Source organism: Sminthopsis crassicaudata, chromosome 1, assembly GCF_048593235.1.
Source record: "Sminthopsis crassicaudata isolate SCR6 chromosome 1, ASM4859323v1, whole genome shotgun sequence".
Taxonomy (NCBI): Eukaryota; Metazoa; Chordata; class Mammalia; order Dasyuromorphia; family Dasyuridae; genus Sminthopsis; species Sminthopsis crassicaudata.
In genome coordinates, this window is record NC_133617.1 from 45,984,938 (window position 1) to 46,011,736 (window position 26,799).

General features: G+C 42.9%; 1 protein-coding gene across 4 annotated transcripts in view; it reads right to left on the reverse strand.

Moving 5' to 3' along the window:
* Positions 1-26,799, reverse strand: part of ARHGEF18 (Rho/Rac guanine nucleotide exchange factor 18) — a 97,666-nt gene that overhangs the window by 52,127 nt on the left and 18,740 nt on the right. For 3 of the 4 annotated variants that reach the window (XM_074300390.1, XM_074300381.1, XM_074300371.1), the window contains exons 3-9: positions 25,844-26,178; positions 24,607-24,814; positions 21,667-21,781; positions 18,514-18,571; positions 16,894-16,938; positions 13,121-13,201; positions 12,648-12,753 (exon numbers count right to left, since the gene is read on the reverse strand). In XM_074300390.1, coding sequence (XP_074156491.1) covers positions 12,648-12,753; positions 13,121-13,201; positions 16,894-16,938; positions 18,514-18,571; positions 21,667-21,781; positions 24,607-24,814; positions 25,844-26,178 — 948 coding nt within the window. The remainder of the gene's footprint in view (positions 1-12,647; positions 12,754-13,120; positions 13,202-16,893; positions 16,939-18,513; positions 18,572-21,666; positions 21,782-24,606; positions 24,815-25,843; positions 26,179-26,799) is intronic. The other variant, XM_074300398.1, reaches the window with a different exon arrangement.

Consider the following 26,799-nt stretch of genomic DNA (forward strand, 5'->3'; position numbering starts at 1 on the left):
CTCATGGCTTCGCCGGAGAAGACTGACGAGGCATTTCACGTACCCAGACGCGAGGCCGGGAGTCCCCAAGTCTAAGTCAAGTTCGGGCCTCCCCCGCCGCGTGACCTTCACCGAGTCCCGGCCTTCATCCGCGGAGGGAGGAAGCAGGCCCCTCCGAGACCGCGGGGTCCGCAAGAGTCGGACCCCAACAGAAAGGACTGAGCTGGGGGGGGAGGGGGCGGGACGGAGGCGGTCCAGTCCGAGGGACCTGCCCTCAGGGCGCTTACGCTCTAATTCGGGAACGCTGCCCTCTGGGGGGCTCCAGAAAACTAAACTTAAACCTGGGGGAGGAGCGGCCGAGGACCCCGAGCCGAGAGTGGCGGAGAAAAGAGTGAAGACGAGTTTGTGTCGGGGCTCCAGTGAGATACTTTACCCAAATCAAGCATTTGGCAAACCTTCGAGCTCCATTTTTAATGGAAAAGTTTACGTTGAGCTCTACTGTTATTAGTCAGCATTTATTAAGCCCCACCAAGACCCAGGCACTATGTACTAGAGACTCAGAGGCAAAAAAAACCAAACAAAACAGCTTTAAAGGCGCTGACCATCTAATTAAACTCCCTCAATTAATCTTAAGGGGTAGCGGTGGGGGAGGGGCGATACAACCCACTATGGACTGCAAAAACAGATTACTGGCTAAGTTAGGAGCATTAATTGAGGGAAAGCAGTAGCATTAAGGGGGATCTGGAACGGCGTCTTGTTTGGAGATAGAGGAAAAAATCCTCTGAATGCTCTTCCTCTTTCACAATTTCACCGACGCCAGAGAGACCCTTAGACTGGCGCTCTTTGAGAGAAGAGGCCATCTTTTGCCTCTTTCTGTATCCTGGTTACTATTGGTTGGTTGATTGACTAAGAAATTGCTTGGGATGTCCATCTATGATGGAACTTTTGGCAAGTGACCAGCCCGCCTCGTTTTCTGTCAGAAATGTCCCTGCTGACTTCTTTTGTATCACTTCCTTTGTATCAGTTCTACATAAAAATACACATACATACACACGTGCAAGGTCACATACATATAACAGTCATGCATATTTATTGTACGTATACGTATGTTGTGTCAGCAGGGACATATCTGCCCAGGAAAGGAGGTGGACTAGTCGTTTATCAAGAGTAAGGAGTCATCGATGGACATCCGCAAGTGCTCCCTTGGTGTCCATGAAATTATGAAAGAGCAAGGAGAGCTTTGGTGTCTGGGTGACAGCCTCTAAGCCAGGCTTACATAAGAAAAGGAACCCGAATCTCCTAGGATGAGGGAGGGATTGTGGTCAGCACAGGTGGAGGGAGGAGCCATACAGGTGGAATTGAATCATAGCTTCCTCATGGCATGGAAGAAGCATCTATCTACAGGCGTCATCTGCTCTATAGCCAAACCCTCCTATACCTATGGTCTCTTCAATTAGAATAGGAACTCCTGAAGAGCTAGGATTGACTCACTTTTCCATTGATGCTCTCTCTAGTCCTTAGCACATAATTAAAACTTAATAGATGGTTTTTCATTCATTAACTCATTAATGCCTCACCATGCCCCCAGTGGTGAAGTGGGGCCTTGGGCTCTCTCTTAATGATATGTTTGAGGTGCCAGACAAGAATGTCAGTAAGTGTGGCTGCATATCTGTGGGAATTGTCCTTTGGAGCATTGCGTGCGACTAATTATATATTAAGTTTAACTGGCCATTTGATGATGTTCTGTCTGTAGCAGATGGTAATAAACTGGGCTGAAATATCTTTACTGAAAGGTCAGAGGAAGGAGCTGCTGCAGCTTCAGTACTAGAGGCAATGCCAGCCCCAGCCCCAGACAGGGTTCTATGGGAAAGGAAATATCTGCCACCAAGAGTAGATCACAAGTATTAGATTCCTATCCCAAATTACCTGGCATTTATCTGGTCTTTACTCATCTGTGCATGTATGTGGGGTACCCTGTGTTTCCATCTCTCAACTCAAGCTTAGCACAGGGGCTTGTGCCCAATAGATACATCATCAGTATTTATTGAATTGATTAGAATTGGATCTCAGAATATTGGAGCTGGAGGGGATCAATGCTCTTATTTTAACAAAGAAGGAAATGAGAAGTGTTTTGTGGTAGGAGTAGTTCTGGATTTGGAGTTGGAGGACCCAAGTTCAAAACTCAACTCTCCACTAGCTGCATGATATTGGACAAGTTACTTCACTCTCTTGGGCCTCAGTTTACTCAGCTGTGTAAAAAATGACTTCTAAAATTCCTACCAACTTCTCGTCTGTGGAAATTAAAACTGAGGAAGGTATATTTAGACAAATGAGTAAATACAAGGTATATATCTGGTAATTTGAGATGAGGATCTATGTCCAATGAACTGGTGGGTAGCAGAATAGACTGGGCAGGGCAATGGTCAATCAGTAAACAGTAAGCACCTACTATGTTGTAGGCATTGTCTAAGCACTAGGGATACTTACCAAAAGAGGCAAAAGACAGTTCCTGCCCTCAAGGAGCTTACAGCCTAAGTGGAAGACAACTAGCAAATAGGTACAAACAAGGGATAACAGAGAAGACACTAAAATTAAGAGTTGGGGAAAGCTTCCTGTAAAAGATAGGACTTATAGGAAGCCAGGGAACACAGAAGTCAGAATTCAGGAGAGAGAACATTCCAGGCATGGGAGACAGCCAGAGAAAATGCCCAGAGCTGAAAGATGGAGGGTCTTGTTTGTGGAATAGCCAGACAGCCAGAGAGAGTTATTGGATGGAAGAGAGCATGGCAGGAAAGTGTAAAAGGACAGAAAAGGGAGGAAGGGCCAGGAAGAGAACCTGGAAGTAACAACAGGGAGCAAAGAATATTCTACCTCCTCTATCTTGACCAATAGATCCAAGGAAATGGGCAAAGATGCAACCAGTATTGGAAGGGGTGGCCAGAGAGGTAGTGTCATCTGGGTGAGACAAATTTCAGTAATAGAAGGTGGAAGAAGTGGAAAAGGAAAAGAATTAAGATGAAGGGAAGTTCATTACTAATGCCACAGAGGAGACCTACTACCGCAGAGGCAAGTCCATTCTTTTATGGCCTGGCCAGCTCCATAGCTATATAATAGAGCTCCAGGCCTGGATTCAGGAAGAACTAAGGACAAATCTAGCCTCAAACATTTACTTGCTTTTTTGACCCTAGGCAGGTCACGTAACCCTTTTGCCTCAGTTTCCTCATCTGTAAAATGAGCGGGACAAGGAAATGCCAAACCTCTCCAGAATTTTTGCCAAGAAAACTCCAGATGGTGTCACAAGGAGTTGGACATGATTGAAATAGCAATGATTGGGAAGGTTCTTCTCCACCCCATCAACTCTAAATTAGTATCTTTGAAAATTCTCTCCATTGCTCCTATTTCTGCCCTCTAAGTAGTCAATTAGGACAAATTAAATACCTCCTTTATATCAGAACTTCTTAAACTTTTTCTACTCATGACCCCTTTTTTGTCCCGAGAAATTTTCATGGAGGCCCAGGCATATAGGTAAACAAATCAAACATTTACTGATGATAAATCATATTTCTAGATCCCCACATTCAGTGGGGATTCAATATGTCACAACCCACAATTTAAGAGGCTTTGCTGTATGAGAGCCTTCAAATAATTCACAGATATCTGCTCCACTAAGTATTTTCCTCTACACATTAAACATTTCCTTCCTTTGGCATTTATACAAGAGGGACTCATCTAGATCCTTTATTGTCCTGCTTGCCTTGCGCAATATTTAGAATTAACCATATTTCAGATGTGCTCTGACCAAGGCACAAAATAACAGGATGATCACTTCCTTTAACCTTGATGTCATTCCTCTCTTAAAGCAGTCCGAGATAGCATCAGATTTCACAGATTTCATATCTCCTAGATGATACTCATATTTAACAAGTGGTCTATAGACATCTTCAAATGTATTTCAGAAAGACTACTATCCAACTGTGATTCCCTCATTTTATACTTAGAAAGTCCAATTGTGAAGATTTTATGAATTATTTGCTTCATAACAACTGGATATAGTCAAGAGAATGATAGATCTGAGACCAGGAAGAAACGAGTTCAAATGCTGCCTCTGACACTTGCTAGCTGTATGACATGGATAAATGGATTAACTTGTAGGATTTTCAGTTTTCTCACCTATAATACAAGGCTCAAATGAAATCATAAATGCAAGATACTTTTGCCAATTTTGCCATAAATGTCAATGGTAATTATTATTCCCCAGTCCTAATAGCAGAGTTATGCATAGAAACATTTTTTAAAGTTTCATTCCCAATTCCCATTTTACAGAAGAGGTGTTATGGGCCAGAACTTTGAACTTGAAACAAAGAATTCTTACAAAGTACTAACTCAGTGGAATTGATGGAGATAATAGTTATCTAATTTAGCATGGTTCAATATGATTGATCTAATCCTACAAGGAGATGTTATGAGCCAGAAGTTGAAACAAGGTACTGAGTGGAATTGAGGAGACAATGGTTAAATCTAGTTTAGCACCTATTTAATCCTGTTGCTCCTATTTCTGCCCTCTAAGGAAACAAATAATGGTTTCCTAATAATATAATGATTGATTTAGACTCAGAATAGAGGGTGTAAGCGAGAAGCTCTCAGGGCCAGAACGAACAAGCTCACTAGAAGCTCTCAGAGGCCGAGACAGATCATTCCATTGTCCACCTTTGTGGTGGCCAGAGGCTGAAGCACAAACCTTTGAAGTCAGAAAGATTCAGAGACAAGTGGACAGAAGGCTGGAGGCTGAAGGCTGGAGCACATTCATACCATCTCTTACCACCTTGGTGGTAGGCTCTCCTCCTTCACTTCTCCACTGAAACCAAGAAGGCCCCCAGAAAACTAGCCAAGCCCCAAGTGAAGGAGACAAGTCTTTGAAGGAGACAATAAAGGATTTGAACTTTTAACACCTGGCTGTTCTTGTGGTGATTACTGAACTGAAACGAAGGCTGCTCCCAGAGAACCCCAAGAAAACCTCAACAGAGAACATTACATTTTAGAAAGAACATTACATTTTGGCGCCCAAACTAGGACTTGAACCCTGCATCCTCAGATCCTCATTACATTTTAGAGAGAACATTACAAAGAGGGAAAGAGAAAATTGAGGGACAGAGGATCAAAGAAGAAATAGGATTTTTGCTTGAGGAGGGCAGGAGGATAATAACAACTGAAAGAATGTAAAGTTGTTCTGCTTTTACAGTGTTTCTATTTTCTCACAAAGGAGACCTTTGTACTAGAAAATGACCAACAAGGAAGGTGATTACTGAGGTGAGTAAGGAGATAATTGAGCTACCTTTGATGAACCTAGCCCAGATATAGTCCAACCTTATGTCCTGAAAGAATGGGTAGATATAATGACTGAGCCATTGTCGGTGACATCTGAAGATCTAGAAAATGGAGAGAAGAATCACAAGATTGGAGAAGGGCAAAGGTACCAATATGACCAAAAAAAAAAAAAAAAAAAGCAAGACAGGGAACAGAATTGAGCAAAGACCAGGTAAGATTAACCTGATTTCATTTTTTATGGTATAATTTTTAATATAGTAAATGAGGCTCTTATATCCCTGATAGAGCTTACCTAGATTTTCAGCAAAGTTTTTAATAAGATCTCACACTATTCTTGTGGAGAAAATGAAAAGATATGGACTAGATGATAATTAAATGGATCCAGAACTGGATAATGTTAATGATCTAACACAGAGGTTCTTCAGTGGAGTGCCCCAGCAAATGGTGCTTTTTAATAGTTTTTTTTTTTTTTAAATTAGTGATATAAGTAAAAACATAGATGCTATACTCATCAAATTTAGAGATGATCCAAGATGGGAGGGGAAAGCAAATACAATGGATGACAATTAGGATCCAAAAAGATATTGACAAACTAGAGCACTGAGTTGAATCTAATAAAATGACATTCAGAAGATATAAATGTAAATAAAGTCTTGTAAATGGGTACAAAAATCACCTTCACAATACAAGATTGGAGACACAGTTAGATAATGGCTAGTCTCTAAAAGATCTAGGGGTCTCAGTGGACTGCAGACTCAACATAAAGTATCAATGTGATGTAGAAACAGACAAACAATTCAGGTTTGGTCTGCATTGGGAAGTATAGTTTCTAGGAATGCCAGTCCCATTGTGTTATGCTCTCAGACCTCAGCAAGAGTTTCATGTTTATTTCTGTGCATACAGTTTAAGAAGGAAGTTGATAAGCTAGAGAGGGTCAACAGGAGGGCCACAAAGATGACCAAGAGCCATGAGTCCATTTCATATGAGGCTCTGTTGAAGGAAATAGAAATATTTAGCCTGAAGAAGACAAGACTCAGGGGAGATATGATAGGGACCGTGCAATATTTTCCAAGTCAAAAGGAAGCAGAGGCTCAAGGACGATTTGTTTGGTATGTTATAATGGGAATTTCTTTTATGGATGCATTATGGCCTCTGACATCCAATAAGAAGTCTGTGACTCTGGGGAAACTGAGGCCCACAAAAGGGAAACATTTTCTTCAGTCACAAAATGAGGGTCCAAGCTTGTGTACAAGAGTATACCAGTCATGAACTTGCTTTGTTTTTTTGTTTTTTTTTTCTTTTTTTGGATGGTTTTTGGGGGATTTTTTGGGAAGGAAGGTAGCAACTCTCTGCTATCTAGTAAGAGATAACAGATTTCTCCAAGCCTGGGGTTTTTAAATGGGACCCACAAACTTATTCTTATCAATATATTTTCATAGTTGGTTTTCTTTGTGATGAACAGTATTCTTATCTAGATTGCCAGTAATAGCATCCATTACCCAAAAGAAGTTAAAAACAAACAAAACTTTACTCTATCAGAAGCCAGGATCAGGCTGCCTTTTCTCCCCAAAGCTAAGCAGGCAGGAAAGCTGACTCTGCAGGGGACTTTCCCCTGCCCTGTGCCCTCGGGCTATCACAACTATAAGCCTGTGTATGATCTGGCTTTTCCAGTCTTATTTCATACTATGTCCCTTCATACCCTGTCCGATTCCAGTCCAACTGGCCTGCTGGCTACTCCCTGTGCACCGTGTTCCATCTCCACCCTGTGTGTCTGCACACATGTCCGAATGACCTCCACCCCCAATGGCCCCATGTCTTTCATCTCTAGCTTCCTGAATGCACTGCTCCAGGAGACCTGCTCTGCAAGGCTTTTTCTGATTCCCAGAGCTATTAGGACTTTTCACCTTCTTGAAAATACTTTGCCAAAATAGAACATAAGCTCCATGAAGGCAGCTGGTTTTATTTTTGTATTTGTAGCAGGAGCTTAATGCCTGTTGATTCTTTATATATGTTAATTCCAGTAGGATGGAAGCCCTCTGGAGACAAGGACTCTTTCATCATTGTTTTTGTATCCCCCAGGATAGCATAGCAGTTACACATAGATGTTTAAGAAATATTCTTAGAGTCATAATAGCTAGTATCCATGTAACACTTTAAGATTTACAAAATGTCCTTTGCATATATTATTTCTTTTGATCTCATAGCAACTCTGGGAGGGAAGTGCTACTATTATTCCCATTTTACAGATGGAAAAACTGAGGCAGAGTTTAAAGGCCTTGCCCAGGATCACTCAGCTAGTATGGATCTGAGACAGGAACTAAACACAGAACTTTCTGAATCTAAATTGAACATGTTCTCCATTGTGCCAACTTGTTGTCTAGATTTAGCACTGGAAGGGATCTCAGAAGCCATCTAGGTCCTACTTTATTGTTTTACAGATAAGGAGGTTAAGTGACTTTGCCCTGGTTCTCAAATTGGTTGAATGGAATGGAAATTAAACATAACCAAGGCTTATGAAAACTCATTCCCGACTAGGTCCTGGGCCATAGTTATGTCTAAGAGAGGGAATATCTCTCCATGTTTCCTCTCTCTCTCTCTCTCTCTCTCTTTGTATCTCTTTCTCATTAGGTCTCAGGCTTTGTCTCTCTTACCACCTTCCCTCCTCCTTCTGTCTCTGCCTCTCTCCTCTTTTCTCTCCCTTTCTGCCTTCTCCTTCTCTTCTTTCCCCCCTTCTCCTTTGTCTTCCCTGTCCCTTTTCTCCTCTCCCTTCCCTCTGTCCCCTCTCTTCCTATGCTCTCCTTCTCCCTCCCTTCTCCCCTTGCCAATCCTGGGCAACAATAACAAAACCAACCAGGCTGGTATGGTTTCACATAGAGCTGTGCCTGCCACCTATTGACACAAGGAGTTGAAACATGCTTGCAGTTGCTCCAGGCAATTCTTTGCTAAATAAAATGCAACAGAATTTTTTTGTGTGTGAGAATATTGTTTCTGGCCCATTCAAAACACTGTCAAATCCCCAAGGCAATAGTGAAGGACTGGCCAGTGTCTGATGGCCTCTGGGGTCCCCTTCAGTTCCCTTCCTGGGGTTCAGTCTCCTCATTTATAAAATGAGGGGGTTGGTCTAAATGGACTCTGCGGTCCTTTCCAAGTTTAGAGCTGTGTCCCCATCATATTTCTCTGGCCATGGGCATGAAAAGGTCCTTCCAAGAGAAGGTGACATCCTATGTCTTAAAGAGGAACTACTGGTTGGTTCTCTTGTAATGCACCAGCTGCTGCACAAGAAAAAAAAAATGGTTCATAGTAGGAAAAAAACAGTCACCTGCTTGCCAAGAAAGCCCACCTGGAGGCAGGTGAGGGCTGAGCCAAGTCCTGAGGAAGCCAGAATGAAAAGAGGGTGACAAGGGAGGAAGGCCAAGGAGATGGCCAAACCTAGAACTGGCTGCCTTCACAGAAGAAGGAGGCAGTCTGGGCCAAACTTGAGGACAGCTCTCTTTTCAGGACTGCTTGTCCATGAATCCTGGTGGCTTTCCTGGAAGTCTGTCCAAAACCTGTAGGTTTTCTCCTCTCCTTTCCTGGAGGCCTTCCCACAATTTCCCATTCTAGCTGGAATTCCTATCTCATTTATCACCTGCCATCCCAGTTAAATTGCTAAAGCTTCCTCTTGATTTTTCAGAGATGACCCAGAGCTTTGAATTTCAGAAAGTTCCAAGATAATCTCAAGTTGTTGTTGTTTTTTTTTAAATATCCATTCAGGTTGTTATTTCTTTGGATTACTGCTGTCCCAAAGTGAGAAGGAATCTGATAGGTCATGGGAACATCAATTTAGAGCCAGAAGTGACCTTAGACCTCATCAAATGCAGCCTCTCCCTTTGCCAGTCAGTCTGGTGACTGTCTACACCTTATAACTCTTCTCAATATCATATGTTAAATGAATCAAATCAAATAGATAGAATTACAAAGAAAACCAATTATACTGAAATATAGTTCTCAAAATATTAAAACAAAACAAGTTAATGGACTCTAGCATAAGCTAGAGCATGCAGCCTGAAGTCTGGAAGGCCTGAGTTCAAATGTGACCTCATATTTACTGGCTGTGTGATCGTGGGTCAGGCATTTAACCCCTACCTGTTTTAGCTTCTTTAAATGGAAAATGAGGCAATAGTAGCACTTGTTTCCCAAGGTTGTTGTGAAAATCAGATCAGATACAATTCACAATAATAAAAGGAAAGAAGCAAGAAAAAGAGAAAATGAGATAAAAAAGAAGGAAGGAAGGAAAAAAGAAAAGAGAAAGAAATGAAAAAAGGAAGGGAGGTAGGAAGAAAGAAATGAAGGAAGGGAGGGAGAATGAAGGAATGGATAAAGGAAGTAAGGAAGGAAAAGAGAAAGGAAGAAATGAAGGTAGAGGGAAAAAAGGAAGAAAGAAAAAGGAAGAAAAGGAAAGGAAGGAGAGGAGGGAGGAGGGAAGAAAGAAATGAAGGAAGGACAGGAGGGAGGAAGAAAGGAAGAAAAAAAGTTAGGAGAGAAGAGTCTGGCTCATAGTAGGTGCTATATAAATGCTTATTTCCTTCCTCCCTCCCCCCACCCTCCTGGGACTTAAGTGCTATTATTATTCCTATTTTATAGATAAGGAATTTGAGGCAGAATGTGCCTGAGTGACCTACCGAATCACCCAGTTAGTGTCAGAGTCCTAATTTGAGCTTTCCAAACTCGCAGTACCGGACGCTGGCGACCGCACAAGGCTGCCTTTCAGGGGCAGGCCCCTTTGATCCGTCTGCCCACAAAGCCCCAGCCCACGCCGACAGAGCTCAGGCTTGATCTAAGACAGGAGGCTGCTCTCTCCTCCAACAAGCCTGTTTAAGGAATTACTGCTCACTCTTGGGTGACACCCGCAGCTGAGAGCCCAGGATAACTGCACCACCTGCTCGCCCTGGGATTCATCTCTTGCCTTTATGTAAATAGGAGAAGCTAGTTTATGTCAAGGACTTAATTTAAGTACAGCACCTAGAGCAGGGCCCAGTGTGGGAGCAGCTGGAGGGAAATAGACTCAAAAAGGAGAGGTAGAAAGTGAGCCTTTAGAAAAGGAGTTAAATGACTTTTCTGGAGTTAGAGTTAACTAGGAGCTGAGACAGGATTTACACTCAGAAATTCTTAACCCTAACTAAAAAGCTCTATCTAGTACACCACACTGCCTCTCAGGCAGATCAACGCCCATATAGCCTCGCCTCTCAGGCTCCAGTGATGGATGTCAGAGCTGAAAATGGGAAGACCTTCCTTCCAACTCTCCCTTAGGACCAGATCTATTTCCCCTTTTCCCTAGCTCTCTCATTGCCTTATTTCTACACGTGTACACACACACACGCCAATCTTCCAAGAATTTCACCTCAATTCCCATAAGTCTGGTAGAACAAAAACTGCCGTGGGCCCTCCAAGCTGGCAACATTTTCCATCAGCACCAGAAAACAACTTCACTTTGAACCCCAAACAACAATTCAGCCCCAGGCTTCCTGGTGGGCTGTACACCCAGTCCCAGGTAGCCAGGTTGGAATGTCAGACAGGACCCGTGGCTGTCAGCCACTGGGGTAACCAGAGAGGGACATGGATAAAGCCGAACCTGAGCAATTGTCTTGTCTGTTCTCCCTTTCTCTTTCCATCAATCAGACTGAGAATTAGAAGTCTGAGCCCTAAAAGGTCCCATCATCCCTAGTCTGGGAGGGTAGGGTCAGATTGGGACTTGATTAAGAGTTTGGGAGCTCCTGCTAGGGCTCCAAGCTCACACAGTACTTAGCTCCTACCCCACTAAGGAAAATTCTCCAAAGTATATCTCCTCCCCACTCAACCAAAATTTCCATAAGTAATCACATTTAGACATGCCAGATCAAAAGCTGGCAGGGGTCTCAGATGGACCCTCAGAGACCCATGTTTTACCCATGAAAAAACTGCCCCAGGGACAAAATTTTACAGATTTACACATGGTCTTCAGTCATTTTTCAGTTGTGTCCATGACTCCATTTAGGGTCTTTTTGGCAGAAATATCGGAGCGGCTTGCCATTTCCTTCTCCAACTCATTTTATAGATGGGGAAACTGAGGTAACAGGGTTAAGTGACTTGGAGAGGGTCACCCAGCTGCTAAGTGTCTGAGGCTGCATTTGAACTCAGGAAGTCTTGACTCCAGGCCAGCACTTTATGCACTATGGCACCACCCAGCAGCCTAAGGTTACTTAGGGAGTGATTGAGGAGCTGATCTGGGATCCAAACAGATCTCTATGAATCCAGCCTTCTCTCACTAAGCTCCTATCCCTGACATTTGAAACTCATGAAATCAGTCCTTTAGAGAAAATAAAAAGGATGTGCCCAGGTCAACAAGCAAGAGGGAATTAGCTACTGTAGGGGAAGAATGGTGAGTTGGAGCACACAGGCCGTGGTGGAAATGGTGGCCCCACAGGTAGAGAAGGCAGGTGGGAAAAGCAGCCAGAAGGTGAGGGGTGGAGAACAAGTTAGAAGGACAAATAGGAGGGGAAGGGAGCGAGAGCAGCGTGGAAGGACTGCCCAGGCAGGGGAGGAAATGCAAGTTGGGGGCAAGGAGATGAGCTTGGGGACCCAGACAAGGGAAGGCACTAAGCAAGCAGCCTGTGTCGGGAAAGGCCAGCCAGCGGTACTCACTTAAGCACTGCAGCCCATTCCGCCTGAGCAGGGGTTTGCCACACAGGGAGCAGTTGATGCAGCTGGACAAGATCCCTGGCACTAACTGGTCACCATTTATGCTTTTCCTTTTTTCCCTTGGCTCTATCCCTTTCTGTTGTTCTTTGTTCTTACCCTGAGAAAGAAGGAAGGAAGATCTTAGAACTGGTCGTAGCAGTATAGTTTTGGAGCAGTATGGATGAGGAAAACTAGGGAAGCCCACGGAGCAGCAGATAGAGCACTGAGTCTGGAGTCAGGAAGATCTGGTCCAAGTTTATGAAAAGAGCCCTTTATGTCATCCTGAGTCATGTATATACCATATAATTTCATGTTGTGTCATAGATTTCTAATCAGGAGGGGCTTGCGTTTCACCCTTTCATTTTACAGATGAGGAAACAAAGTCAGAGATTGTGGTTTGCATAAAAGTGCAGTCAGGATTTGAATCTAGAGCTCTTTCTATTTTAGCAGAATACAGGACAGTGGTGCTTTCTGGAGAGGATAGGGGTGCCTGGGGGGCTGGGGTGAGGGTTTGTGAGGACCTGAGCAGCTCCTCCCTGATCCTGGCCAGCTCCCATTAGAACCTGGCCAACTCATGCCCAGTCCTGGCAGCACACCCTCACTGCCTCCCAGTACCAGAGTGATGGAATCAGGCTCCCGGTCCTTACCTTATCCTTCTGCCAGGAGCCAGTCACGCGACTTCTCAGGGAGCTCAGCGTTCGTTTCACTTTGGTTCCCTTTTCACTTTTTTCATTCTTCCCATCATCTTCCTTCCTGAAGCGGGATCCCCAACAGAATTCAGGTTAGGGAATCAGAAAGGCCCAGAAGGCTCAGATCAGGGAGATTTGGGCCAGTTCTGCCTCTCAGACCTTTGCCTGGGTCAGTTCCTCTACTTCCAACTTCTGGGACTGGAGCCCATTAGAACAGCACATTCCTGTTCCCTAGAGCTAGTGGGTGTCTCACTCCCACTTCCCCTGTCCTTGGTTGGAACTTCTTGTAATACCAGGCTCATCCCCAAGAACATTCTCCCCCAGACCCCCCATGCTGCAAAGCCAGCTGTGAACTCCAGCCATTAGCACTGGCCTCCTCCTGGGAGTCCTTCCCAAGCCAGGTGCTCCCCCCTACCCCCTCACATACTCACTCATTAGACAGGAACTCAAACCAAGTTATGTTCTGCTGGGAATCCCTGGGGCCATCCCCTAAGTGAGCCCTTTGCTTCGCCCTGTGCAGGTCAGATAGAATAGCTCATCTCAGCACCTTTTAAGGAAAGCCTGGGCAGTATGGCCCTGGTCAGCATTTCTTTGGATCTGCTGACTGTCTGCTCAAACACAGACTTCCTTCGAGATCTTCAGCAGCCTTTGCCAGCAGGCAGGATGCCCACCTCTTTCCAGGTGGATAAGGCAATTTGTCCAGGTCTGGGCTTCCTGATACTTCCTCCACTCCCCGACTTGGAGACATCCTGCCTGGGCCCTTCTTTACCCTCCCAACCCGGCTTCTGACTCTTGGACTTTACCACCATGCCCCTTTCACTTTGCTGCCTTTCACCCTGGAATGGCCTTCAATGCCTGGGACTTTCTCTGCTCTTGCACATCCCTCTGCCCCTTCCATGGGTAAATTCCTTCCAGGAGCTGCCATCTTGGGAAGGAGCCTAAGCTGGCCAACCTTTATTCCCTTCCTAGCTCTACATCTGATTTTCTGGATTTCTATACCTCCCCACCTTGTCAGATCCCAATCCTGTGTTTTCTCCCATTAGAACTTAAGCTCCTTAAGGTCTTTCCTTTTGCTTCTATTTCTATCTCCAACACTTACTTAGTTCAGTACCTGGCACACAGTAAGCATTTAATAAATGCTTATTGCCTTGTCTTGCCATACCTTTGATATAGCATCTGGACTGCCATCAACTGAGAGACCAACTCAGAATTGTAGCCTGAATTCCTGGGGTCAAATTTCAGTATTGCTACATACTACCTATGTGATTTTAAGGGAAGTAGTTCTACTTTCCTGGCCCTTGATTTCCTCAAATGTAAAATTGACCAGGTTGGACCAAATGACCTTTAAGGTCCCCTATGTGGTTCTGTGCACTAGGATCCTTTGTCTGGGATACTCCCCTAAAAAGACCCCACTCATTCTTCCAGATCCATCAGCTCCTCCTATTTCCTCCTTCTTAATCCTAGGGCTAGATAAACTCTAAATTCTCTAGGCTTACATTCCAGGAAAGCTCTAATCTCTCAACCATATGAGACTTCTGGGCAGGCTGGATCTCTTCTTGCCTTTTCCAGACCCCATGCATTTGTTCAGGCTGTGTTCCATGCATGCTGTGGACTCCATCCTCATCTCTCAATCCCCCATCTACCCAAGCCTCTCTTCCTTCAAGCCCAACTTGAGTACCGTGTCCTCCATGAAGCCTTCCCTGATTCCTGCCAGCTAAAGACAATTTTTTTCTCTCCTCAAATGTTCCCAGAGTCCTTTGGATCTCTCCTTGGTTCCTAGTATACTTTCCCTTGGGCCAGACTTTCTCCCATAAGGAACTTAAGCTCATAGAAGGCATCCCTATATCCCAAGTACCTATCATGAAACTTGGGCATAGAGGTAGCACTTAATAAAAATTTACTGAGATGGAAATGAAAATTTAAAGATTAAAAATGGATGTGACAAACTATAATGAACTACCATGGAAATATGTTTTGCATGACTATACAGGTATAATCTATATCAAGATGCTTGCTTTTCAATTGGGGATAGATGTGGGAGAGAGGGAGAGAATTTGGAACTCAAAAATTTTGAAAAATATTAAGCAATTGTTTTTACATGTAATTGGGGAGAAATAAAATATTAAATTTTTTAAATCCCCTAATGAAAAAGCATGACTCAGAAATGAAAATATGAAAAGATACTTCTACCTACCCTTTGGCAGTAGAAAGAGGCCCACAAAGCTTATATGTTGTACAACTTTTCTTGATGCATTGATCAGTTATATTGATTTTTTTTTCTCTTTTTCCCTTTAAAAACACTATTTGGGGGCAGCTAGTTAGTGCAGTGGATAGAGCACCAGTCCTGAAGTCAGGAGGACCTGAGTTAAAATCTGACCTCAGACACTTAACACTTCCTAACTGTGTGCCTCTGGGCGAGTCACTTAACCCCAATTGTCTCAGCAAAAAAAAAAAAAAAAAGACAAAACAAAACCCCCCACACTATTTGTTATATAGCATGACTTTATGTGGGAGGGAGCAATAACTGGGAACATTATGGAGAGAGAAAAACAAAAGATTAATAAAGATATTTTTTCAAAAAGGAAAATTGTTGAATAGAACTGAATTCCAGTTTTGATACTCTAGAGCCATCAAAAGAGTACTGGAGTTGGTATCCTGGGTTCAGATTCCAGTTTTGTCACTTGCTTACTACATGCATCATCCTCATTATTGCCCTTCACCTGCAGGGTCCTCAGTTTCCTCAACTGTAAAAAGAAGGGGTTGGGCCAGATGATGGCTAAGATCCTTTTCTGCCTCTAAATCTGCCTTTCCAAACAGGACTTTCTATGTGACTTGTGACTTCATTCTGCAGGGAGCAATCTCCCCCTTCTCTGAAATCTGGTAATTCTGAGTCTACCCCATAGAGCTTAACCTCTGATTGTACATTACAAATGATCTCTAATTATTTTGTATAGGATTACAATGATTTAGAATTGAAAGGGACTATAGAGATCATTCCCATTTTGCAGATGGGAAAACTGAGGCCCAGAGGAAGGAACTGAGATAGGAACTGAGGTTAGAACCCAATGACACTCATTTACAAACACGGACTGGCACATATTAAGTGCCAGGGGCTTTCTGCGCGTCCAGGGCTGTAGAAGAATCAAATTCTGTTCTCATGACCTTCACAGTCTAGTTTGAGGACAGGAGACACAGCTACAGAAACCTGAACATTATGAGGTTCCCTGTGAGTTCTAAATAAGCAATATCAGTAGGTACTAGGAAGACAATTGCTGAGCTGGAGTCATTCTGGGAGGGCTTCGTGGAGGAGGGAGACTGGAGAGCTGACCTCCACTGCACAGGAGGGGCAGATCTGAAGAGGGAGAGAGAACCGAGGGAGAGATCCCAGATGGGGTGACAGGCGTGAGCAGAAGCACAGAGTGTCGTGCCGTGGCCAGCGGTGAGAAGGCTAATCTGGTCTGAATCCCTGTGGCTCTAGGCACAAGGTGGGCTCAGGGATGCAGTGCTGAGCTGTGTCAGGCCAGAGCAAAAAGAAGGTTCCTCTGGGATCTAACTGGACCATCCTATGTTGTGCTGGAGGCGCCTTGGGATCATCCAGCCCAATCCTTTCATTGTAGAGATGGAGAAACTGAGGCTCAGGGAGGGGAAGGACAAGAGCTTTCACACACATACACATACACATACACACATACTTACACAAACATACATTTATACACACTCACATTTTCACATATATATATATATATATATATATATATATATATATATATATATATATATATATATATATATATATACACTCATGTCCACATGCAGTCTCACACAATCTTTTTCTCTCACACACATATTTGCACTTAACACATACTCATGTACAAACACACAAACACACACTCTCTCTCTCTCTCTCACACACACACACACACACACACACACACACACACACACACACACACACACATACACAGTGAACTAGTAGGTGATCTAAGAAGATGAGACTTAACCTCAAGTCTTTTGGCTAACAAACCTTAGCATCCTTTCCATTACATTCTGCTAACCATAGCTCAGAAAGCAAAAACAAAAACAAAAATCCCAAGTACCAACTACCGTCAGGTCACCTCCAGATTCTAGGTCATTTTCTCTTTGGAGAAGCCTGTCAAGGCACTAGCCCAGGGCCTGTAGGATTTAAGATTACTGACATACTCACCCATGGTACTGCTTGAGCTCCTGAAGAACTTGCTGGACAATCAAGCTAGAAGCAGATAGAGATAGAATGTGATGGCATTTATCTCATGTTTACTGTGGCAGTATGTTTGCATGATTTCACACATATAATTGATATCATATTACTTGTCCTTTTTTGTTGAGGTAATTGGGGCCAACTGATTTGCCCTGGGGTCACACAGATAATAAGTATCTGAGGCTAGACTTGAACTCAGGTCCTTCTGACTTTAGTACTGGTTATCCTGTGGGTCACCTAGCTGCCTCTGTTTGACCTATTCAATGGATATAGTAGAGAGCATTTGGAACTCAAAAAATTTTTTAATGAATGTTAAGATAAACAAATGATGCATACATTTAAAAAAATGATCATTGTGACAGGGTATCTGAATCTATGTACTTTGGTCAATCTGAATTTATGTGTTTGTGTATATCAGTCAATCAAGTACATATTAAGCACCTATTATGTACTAGCCATTGGTCTTGGTGATGGAGACACAAAGAAAAAAATGAAACATTCCCTGCCCTCCGAGAGCTTACATTTTATCAGAGGAATAAGAATTTTTGCAAAATACAAGGTTGTTCTTGTTGAGTCATTTCAGTTGTCTCTGTGATCCTTTTTTTTTTTTTTTTTTTTTTTTTTGTTTTGTTTTTGCAAAGATATTAGATTTTGCAGATAAAAAAAACTGAGCTGAGCTACACTGTGCAGGTCTCAGGTGACCTGTTTCCACAGGGTTAAATGGCTTACGTAAGGTCACACAGCTAGTGTTTGAAGCCAGATTTGAACTCTTGAAGATGAGTTCCTGATTCAAGTCCTATTCATTTTATCACCTACCTGCCCTAACTCTTAAGGCTTTTGTAAATAAATACAAGGTGAGGGAGTACTAACACCTGGAGAGGGGATGAAGACATCAAGAAAGTCCTTGAGTTGAGCTTTGAAGGAAAATAGGGAGGGCATTCTAAGCATGGGGGACTATTTGTGCAAAGGCATGGAGATGGGAGCTGGGGAACCATGTGTGAGGGATGTGTGTCTGGATCCCTGTCTTTGTGTCTGTGCTCATGATTTCTTTCCCCATGTTCTTGGAGTCTAAAGCCTCAAGGGCCAGGTTTCATTAATTTTATTAGGACTGCCCTGGTATCTGCCTGAGCCTCCCACACTCCCACATTTTGCAGCAATATTCATTAGAGAAATTGGCTCATAGTTTTCTTTCACTGTTTTGGCTCTTCCTGGTTTTGGTATCAGCACCATATTTTACTGTTTAAAAAAATGCTTCTTTCTTTGTGGAATGATAAAGGGAAGGACAGGGATTCATAGTACATGGTATATCAGAATTGGAAAGAGTCACAGGGATTATCAAGTGCAGTGTTCTTACTTTATGGAAGATTAAACAAACCAAAGCTGCTTGTTGACTGAATGATGAGAGAGGTGGTCATATTAGAAAATGGAAGATTAGCTATGAAGGGTCACTGCTCAATAAGTGGTTTATCACATCACTCTCCTTTCTCCCCATCCCAAATTATCTTGTCATTCTGGCAGGCAGAACACATAGCTCAACCTTCCTTTTCCCTTCTATCTTTGGACTATTGTAAAATCAGGGGTACTCACATGTGATCTGGGGATACGTGATCTTTTTCTGCTCTTTCCAGCGTAGGGGGTTCAATACCTAGATGCACCCCCACAAAAATAGACACAAATATAAAAAAAAAATAAGATTTGGGCTCCCAAGATCAAGAACTCATCAGAACCACTCATTCCCTCCCACCTGCCAAGATAGTAATAATACTGAATGTTGCTGGCCTCTGGTAAGATGAAGTATATGGCTGCTTAGCAACTCTTGTTATGAGATGGGGGAAAATAAGTGATGATCCAAAGGGTCCCAGCCAAGAGAAAAAGTGAAACATGAGAGCAAATAGGAGAGAGAGGAATCAGAGAAACAGAGGCACATGGGAAAGGAAGAGAAGATGTATAGAGTCAGAGACAGATGGAATGACAGAGAAAAAGAAAGGGACCCAAAATGAATTAAGGAAGGAGACAAAGAGCACATCAGTGGATGAATGTAGGGAAGTCCCCTGATCAATCTGATAAGGCCAGAGAACCTTTGTTTAGGAAGTTTCCCTGTGACCTTCCTATCCAGAAAGGATAGTTACCTTTTTTGTCATGGAACTCTTGGACAGTCTGGTAAAATCTATGCTACCCTTTGCAGAATCATGCTTTTAAAATGCATATAGTATATAGGATTACAAGGAAAACCAAATATCTAGAAATAAAGATGTATTTTTTTTTTTTTTTAAATCAAGCCTTCCTTGGATTTGGATTCAAGTTTTAACTTGACACCTTACCTATCATCTCTGATGGGCTATGTAACCTTTAATGTAATACTTTAATGTAATGTAGTGTAATACTATGTAACTTTTAATGTAATACTTAATACTCAGGCAACTCTCTAAGACTACAAGTTGCATTGCCTGCATTAGGCGAGGGAATTTCTTCACCTGGGAGTTTTCTAAGCCCAGTGAAATCAAAGGTCCAGGCCCTATCCCCTAGACTCTTAGCTTCATAAAAATATAGCATATAGGTTTGTGATCAAAGATGAACAAGTTGGTTTGGTTCATTGTTGCTGGTTTATAAAAAAGGAATTTTCCATCAAAATAGGATTCCTTGAAATACTAATGACAATAACCAATATCTATATCATCTTTTAAGGTTTGAAAAGCATTTTATAAATATTACCTTATTTAATCCTTACAGAAATCCATGTAGAGAGGTACTGCTATCATCCCTATTTTATAGAAGAGAAAACTAAGGCTGAGAGAGATCACATCACCAAATATTCTACATAGTCTTCTTGACTCCATCATCAGCCTCCCAGCTGCTGAATGTAAGAATTTCCACTCCTGCAACCCCAAGGGAATCCAAACTATAATTCCCGAGTCTGGAGGATTTGAGACGTCAGGAAGAGGTGGGACTCTGAAAGAATGGAGTTCTTTTTATAGGTTGCTGTGATTCCTCTATGTATTTTCTTCACTTTTTTGGGGTGGAGATTGAAATAGCACTGTCTTGTTCCTGATATAATCATTGGTACTTTGAGTATTGGTAGGAATCCTGAGACCCAAATCTATGGACACTTAGAGGTGAGCTATTTTTAGGATACAGTGTAAGATTTTCCATCGGGAGCTCTGGGTGAGGACAAAATGAACCAAAGAGAATGAGAATTTCAAGTTGTCTCCAAGATGGAGTCCAGTCCATGGAGAGCTTGGGGTATTGTGCTACAAGTCACACACACACACACACACACACACACACACACACACACACACACACACACACACACATCTACTCATTCTTCAAAGAAACAAGAACAGAGTCATATACACAGAGAAAGAAACCAGTCAAAGACACATAAATATGGACACACAAACATAAAGGACAGACAAAAGAAGACAGAATGAGAGATATACATGTAGAAAGAGAGAGAGACAGGGAAAGAAAGGGAGAAGGAGAGGAACAAATGTAGATGAAGAAAGCTAGAAAAAGTGGGACAGCAGAATTACAGACTTATTATTTAAAGGTGATTAAATGTACCCGGAGGCAACCACACACACAATATGTAGTAGATGCCTCTGGGATACTGGGAGATGGAGCAACTGTAGTAGAAAGGGCAATCCCTCCTTCCTTTGTGAGCAAGCCGGTAGTCCCTCCATCTGATCCCTGGACACTCCATGATTCTGATCAGGAACCCCTGAATAGGATTCCACACACTCCTAACGCAAGTAAACGTCTTTCCTGGAAGGACTGAGGAGTGTCCCACTGAGACAGGGCTGGCTAAATCCTTCTATATTCTTCTATGGTAGATAATTTTTTTTATGGTGTTCATAGTCTTTGATGTAGCAGTACCACCACTAGGTCTGTATGCAAAGAGATTTTTTAAAAAGTGAAGAGGACCTGTAGTTACAGAAATATTTATGAGAAGTTCTTTTCTAGAGTTGGAAATTGACAAGATGCCCCTCAATTGGAGAATGGCTGAACAAATTGTGCCATGGGCATTATGAATGGACTATTATTGTGCTATAAAAATGATGAGCAAGATACTCTCTGAAAAACCTAGAAAGCCTTCCAGGAGCTGAGGCAGAGAGAAATGTACTCTGTAAAAAGTAACAGGGAATATTGTAAGATAATCAGCTGTGAATGACAGCTGTTCTCAGCGATGCAATTATACAAGACAACTCTAAAGGATTTAGAATGAAAAATGATAGCCAAACCCAGAGAACTAATGGTGTCTGGATGCAAATTGAAGCATACTTTTTAAACTTTATTTTTCTCTTTTGGTCTATGTTTTCTTTCACAGCATGACTAATATGGAAATGTTTTATGCATGACTACACATGTACAATCTATATCAAATTGCTTGAGGGGAGGATGAGGAGGGAGAAAGGGAGAGAATTTGGAACTCAAAAGTTTTAAAAATGAATGTTAAAATTTGTTTTTGTATGTAATTGGGGAGAAAAAAAAAATCAAAAAGAAAAGGAAAAAGAAAATTTTAAAATAGTGATCCAGGAGCTGGACAAACTTGATTGGGCCCTTACTGTTACTCTCAGTCAAGTCCCTTGGGCTCCCCGTTCTGGTCTTACCTATGGACAATGGACAGTTTGCAGATTGGTGGATAAAGGGAAGGAAGCCTGGCTTAAGGCCATGCTGCAGAGAATGTCCCCTGAGGGACCCACGTCCTCCCTCCCAGACCCCAGTCATGCAAAAACGAACCTTGGGCAGCTGGGATGGAAACCTGCAGGTTCTGAGAGATTCTTGAGGGAGAAAGCATATCACCAGTTTGAGGAACAGATCTTGACCTCAGTCTCTTCCAAGAGTTATTAAATTCCTGTAGGAATTAGGCATCCCAGTGAGAAGAATCAGGGACTGAAAAAAGAATCTCGGGACAGAAAAATCCTTTAGAGAGGGAGCATGTTAGAAATCACCCAGCCCAAACTTCTAGTTACTGAGGGCCAACAGAGATGGGAATAGATTGCTCAGAGTCTTCTGGTTGGGCCAGACTACTTGGAGGATCTGTCATATATCTTTGGAGTAAAATCCCAAGCCCCTAGAAGGATAGCTGATTCAGCAGGGTCCTGTGCTCTCCAAGACCCCTTTCTGGCTCATTTTGGAGCTATGGTCTAGAAAAGATTCATAACATCTCAATGATATTCCATGGCTGGTGCCCACCTGGAGAAAACTTGTGGGAAAGAGGATCCAACCTGACCCAGAGCTTGCTGAAAAGGTAGATCCACACCCAAACTGAACACCAGTACCCTGGCCAGCTTCCAGCATAAGAAATATGCAGCATATGCACTTGTATTGAATTGTATTGAAAGAAAAGTTTGGTTTCAATGTCTCTTCTAATTATGAAAATTTGTGATGATCATTATAGTTATTATAATCATTAATAAACATATACATTTATTAATAAATATTTGTTATGTACCTTTTATATACAGAGACTATGTGGTTCAGTGAATAGAGTCAGCAGCCTTCCATTCAAGTCTTGCCTGTGACTGATATTGGCTATGTGATCTGGACAAGCCTTCACCTTAGTACCCTTTGGTAACTCCCCAAGACTGTAAATGGGGGTGATGGAGGAAAGGTACTCTGGCAGAGAGAATTTCCTCAGTGGAAGTCATCACTAGCCAAATCACAAACCAGGAATATGCACTGTGAAACTAGGAGAGATGTAAAGTCTAAATCAGTCACATCCCTACTCTCTTGGAGTTCCTAGTCTAGCTTGCTATAGGAGACAATGATTGAGGGAATCATGGGACGGTTATTTTGTCCAAAGATTCATAGTTCATTCCCTTGATCATTGGCAATCTAGAGAATAAATATAATGAAGTGGGAGGTCTGAGGAAGCATCCAAAGGGAGAGAAACGAAGGAATCACAGCTGAATATCAGAAGGATATCAGAGCCCTTAATTCAATGTCAGCCCCCATAGGACTCAGAATCTCACAGTTGGAGTTGGAGTTGGAGGCCAGCTGGTCCAACCCAGAACTAAATAATATCTCTCATAACTTCATTGACAAATGGCCATCCCTCCTCTGCCTGAAGACCTCCAACGAGGCGGAAATCCAATCCCTCTGGAGGTATCCCAGACCACTCTTTTAAACAGCTCTAATTATTAGGAAGGTTTTAAAATCTGCCTCTCTGCTCTGCCTCTACTTCCTCTCCTCTTCCTCTCTTTTAAACCCAATGTAATCCAACTGAAACTGCTCTTTCCAAATTTACCTGTGGTCTCTTAATTGCCACATCTAACAACTTCTTCCCAATTCTCATTCTTCTTGATCCCTCCATGGCCCTGCACACTGCCCACCCACTTCTCTTGGTTCTCTCGGTTCTCTCCTTTCTGGATTTCCTTTCTTGGATTTCTTCCTATCTGTCTGTCTGTTCCATTTCCCTCCTTGCCAGATTTCTACCCATACCACATCCCCTAATTGTGGGTACTCCTCAAGGCTTTGTCCTCTGCCCTCTTATCTCTTCATGCTCTCTCACATGGGTAATTTCATTGGTTCCCACAGATTCATTATGTTCTCCATGTAGAGTGTTCTCACATTTATATACCTAACCCTAGTCTCTCTCCTGACCTCCAGATTCACATCACCAACTGTCTATTGCTTAAGTTACTTGCCCAGGATCACTAGTAAGGGAGACCAGATAGGAATTCCCGACTTTAAGTTCAGCTCTCTAACTACTACATTACCTATTTTCTGTTATTAACTATAACAAATGTTGTTAGTATCAAATACTCATCCATGGCCCATTTCCTGGGAATGGAGATATTTTCTGCATCTCATGCAGCTAGTGATTCCAGAGGGCAAAGATAAGGAAGATGGACTTTCAGGCATTGGGAGTAGTCTATGGAGGTAGATGGAAGATGGAATGCCAGTTAAGGATTAGGGAGCAAGGCAGTTTGGTTAGAATCTAAAGTTCTGAAAAAGGAGTAATAGGAAATTAGGCAGGTTCTATTAACTATTTTATGGAAATACTTTTTTATTTAAGTTCAAAATAAAATAAATAAAATTTAAATTTAAAAAGACTGGAAAGGAAGGAAGGAACTATATTGTGGAGGGCTTTAAATGTTATTTTATCTTTGAGGCAATAGGGAGACATTGAAAATTTTTGAAAAGGGCTGGGCTAGATCAAGATACCACTGATTGCAAGATCTAGCTTCAGACAGAATAAGCAAACTAGTTCCAATTGTGCAGTGATGAAGAGAGCCATCTATACCCAGAGAGAGAACTGTGGGAACTGAGTGTGGATCACAACATAGCATTTTTTACTCTTTCTGTTGTTGTTTGTGTTTTATTTTTTTCTCAGGTTTTTTTCCTTCTTGACATGATTTTTCTTGTGCAGCAAGATAAATATAAATATTTATACATGTATTAGATTTAACATATATTTTAACATACTTAACATGTATTGGACTACCTGCCATCTGGGGGGAAAGTGGGAGGAAGGACGGAAAAATTTGGAACAGAAGTTTCTGCAAGGGTCAATGCTGAAAAATTACCCATGCATATGTTTTGTAAGTAAAAAGCTTTAATAATAATAAAAAAAGAAATAAGCATCATGGCCTGACTTTGTGTCTTATTTCTGACCCAGAACTAGGAAAGGCTGTCCAGGATATGTTGCTCCCATTGCAGCAAAGGGCTCCTTACCTGCTGTCTCACTGGATCATTTCTTGGCTCCTCCACAGCTATGTAGGGCAGCTCAGGGGAGGCTCTCCTCCTGAAGGTTGTCCGGTGACCTGTCCTCTCTGCCCAGGCCTGCAGACCTCCTCCAGACAGATTCAAAGAGTGGCTGGCAAATGTTCTGGGCAAACTCCGCTCTTCATCACTACCCATGTCAGAGATGTCAAGGCTGAGTCTGGTGGAGAGAAGGTAGTGAGTTGTGGTGGATCATGAATGCACTACCTGCTTTGTATCTGCATAGCTATCACCTTCAGAGCTACAACTAGGGATTTTGGTGTCTGGGGCAAGCACCACAAACCATTGCTAGGTCAAGTAGAATGACGTGGTGCAGTGGATAGAGCACCAGCCCTGAATTCAGGAGGACCCGAGTTCAAATCTGGTCTCAGACACTTAACACTTCCTAGCTGTGTGACCCTGGGCAAGTCACTTAACCCAAGCCTCAGGAAAAAAAAAAAAAAAGTAGAATGGCCTTTGTCAAGAATGGAAGAGGTGGGGGAAGAAGGGAGGAGACTGCCCATGGACTCACCACCCTTTTGGAAATGAACAGTTTTTCCCAGAATAGAACATGCTGTCAGGTTGTTCCCATTTTGACCCCATATGGGAATATGTGACCAATTTTAGGATAAGAAATATGGCCAGAGCCTGGCTAAGTAAGGATTTGAGGTTAAGATTTTTATTTGGAGAGACTGAACAATTAAGGAGAATGAGGAAGAAGTCATGAGAGAGAAAACATGTCCAGTAGTAGACAAAAGTCTGGACTTCTCTCCATCATAAAATAAAAAGATGGGTATTCTGCTTCAAGGCAACTTAGGCCTTAGCTCATTATGGGGGACTGAAATGGAGAAGAAAAATGAGGAGATGAAGGCAAGGGACAAGGGGGAAGAAAGAAAAGGAAGGGAAATGAAAAAAAGGGGAGGGAAGAGGGAAAGGACAGGGAAAGGAGGGACAAAGGTGAGGAAAAAAAGAAGCGAAGAGAGAAAGACGGGGGGAAGAGAAAAAGGAAGAGTAGTAGATGAGAGAAGAGAAGAAAGGAAAAATGAGAAGAGAAGGAATAAGGGAATAGAAGAGAAGAAACAGACGAGAAGAAATGAATGAGTGGGATTATTGGTCAAGGTGTTCTCAGTCCCTTCCTGCCTGGTGGCAATGTCTAAAGTCCAGATGAAGGTTTCCCTTCCAGCTTGACCTCACTCTGGTGATTGCTGACCTTCTTTTAGTGTCCAAGGGAGGCAGAGGCCTCTCCCAGCTGTGTCTCCGAGTGGTCATGGAATGGGCCGGCACGGGGAAGGGCTCAGTGGCTCTGTCAGCAAGGCCATCGGGGCTTTGGAGGAAATAGCCAGGGTCCTGGCGTTGTGGGCCTACAAATTCCCCTGGCAGCTTCTCCTGTGACCAGGAGGTTTGAGGGAACCATGATGTTGTCTCCATAGGTGGAACATAGCCCAAGTCCCTGTAGTATTCTGTGCCCTGGAGAGCTGCGTCTATCGAGAGAAGGTCCTCGGTGCTGCTGTGGGCATCTTCCAGCTCCAGCCCAGAACCAGCCTCCTGCCAGAGAAAGAGAGGAGACCCATTACAAACCATCTGGGCCCTTCAGTTCCTATGGCAAGTCTCCCAGCCATTTAGACCCTCATCTCTGGTCTGGGAGCAGCACTGGATTCTAGGGTTTGGGGAAAAAAAAAAAACAAAAAAACCTTTTTTTAATAACATACACAGTTAAGGGTATGATATCCTATGTAGATGGAAGGAAGGAAAGAAGTAAAGAAGGAAGGAAAAAAGGAAGGAAGGAGAAGTGGAGGAAAGGAGGAAAGGAAGGAGGGAGGAAGGGAATGAAGAAAAGAAAGAGTTTCTCAACTGACCAGTTCCAGTTGTGTCCCCAGGGGGGCAGTTCTACTCAGAGAGATTGTGGTTTGTCCTTTGTCCCCGAAGAGGAGCACTATGGCATCAGGGAGATTATGCCACGACATACAAGTAAATGAGGGAACCAAAGTTCAGAAAGTGTAAGGAAATCGTCTCAGGCTGCAGAGCTCGGAGTTTAACTGGCATTGTCTGTCTCTAAATCCAGAGCTCTTCCTGTATCCCACAAGGCTATGTTAGCAGCCGCCAACTCCAGGGATGGGGCATGGCCATCACCCAATAAGTCTGTGCAGGTCTGGATTCCCCACCAGT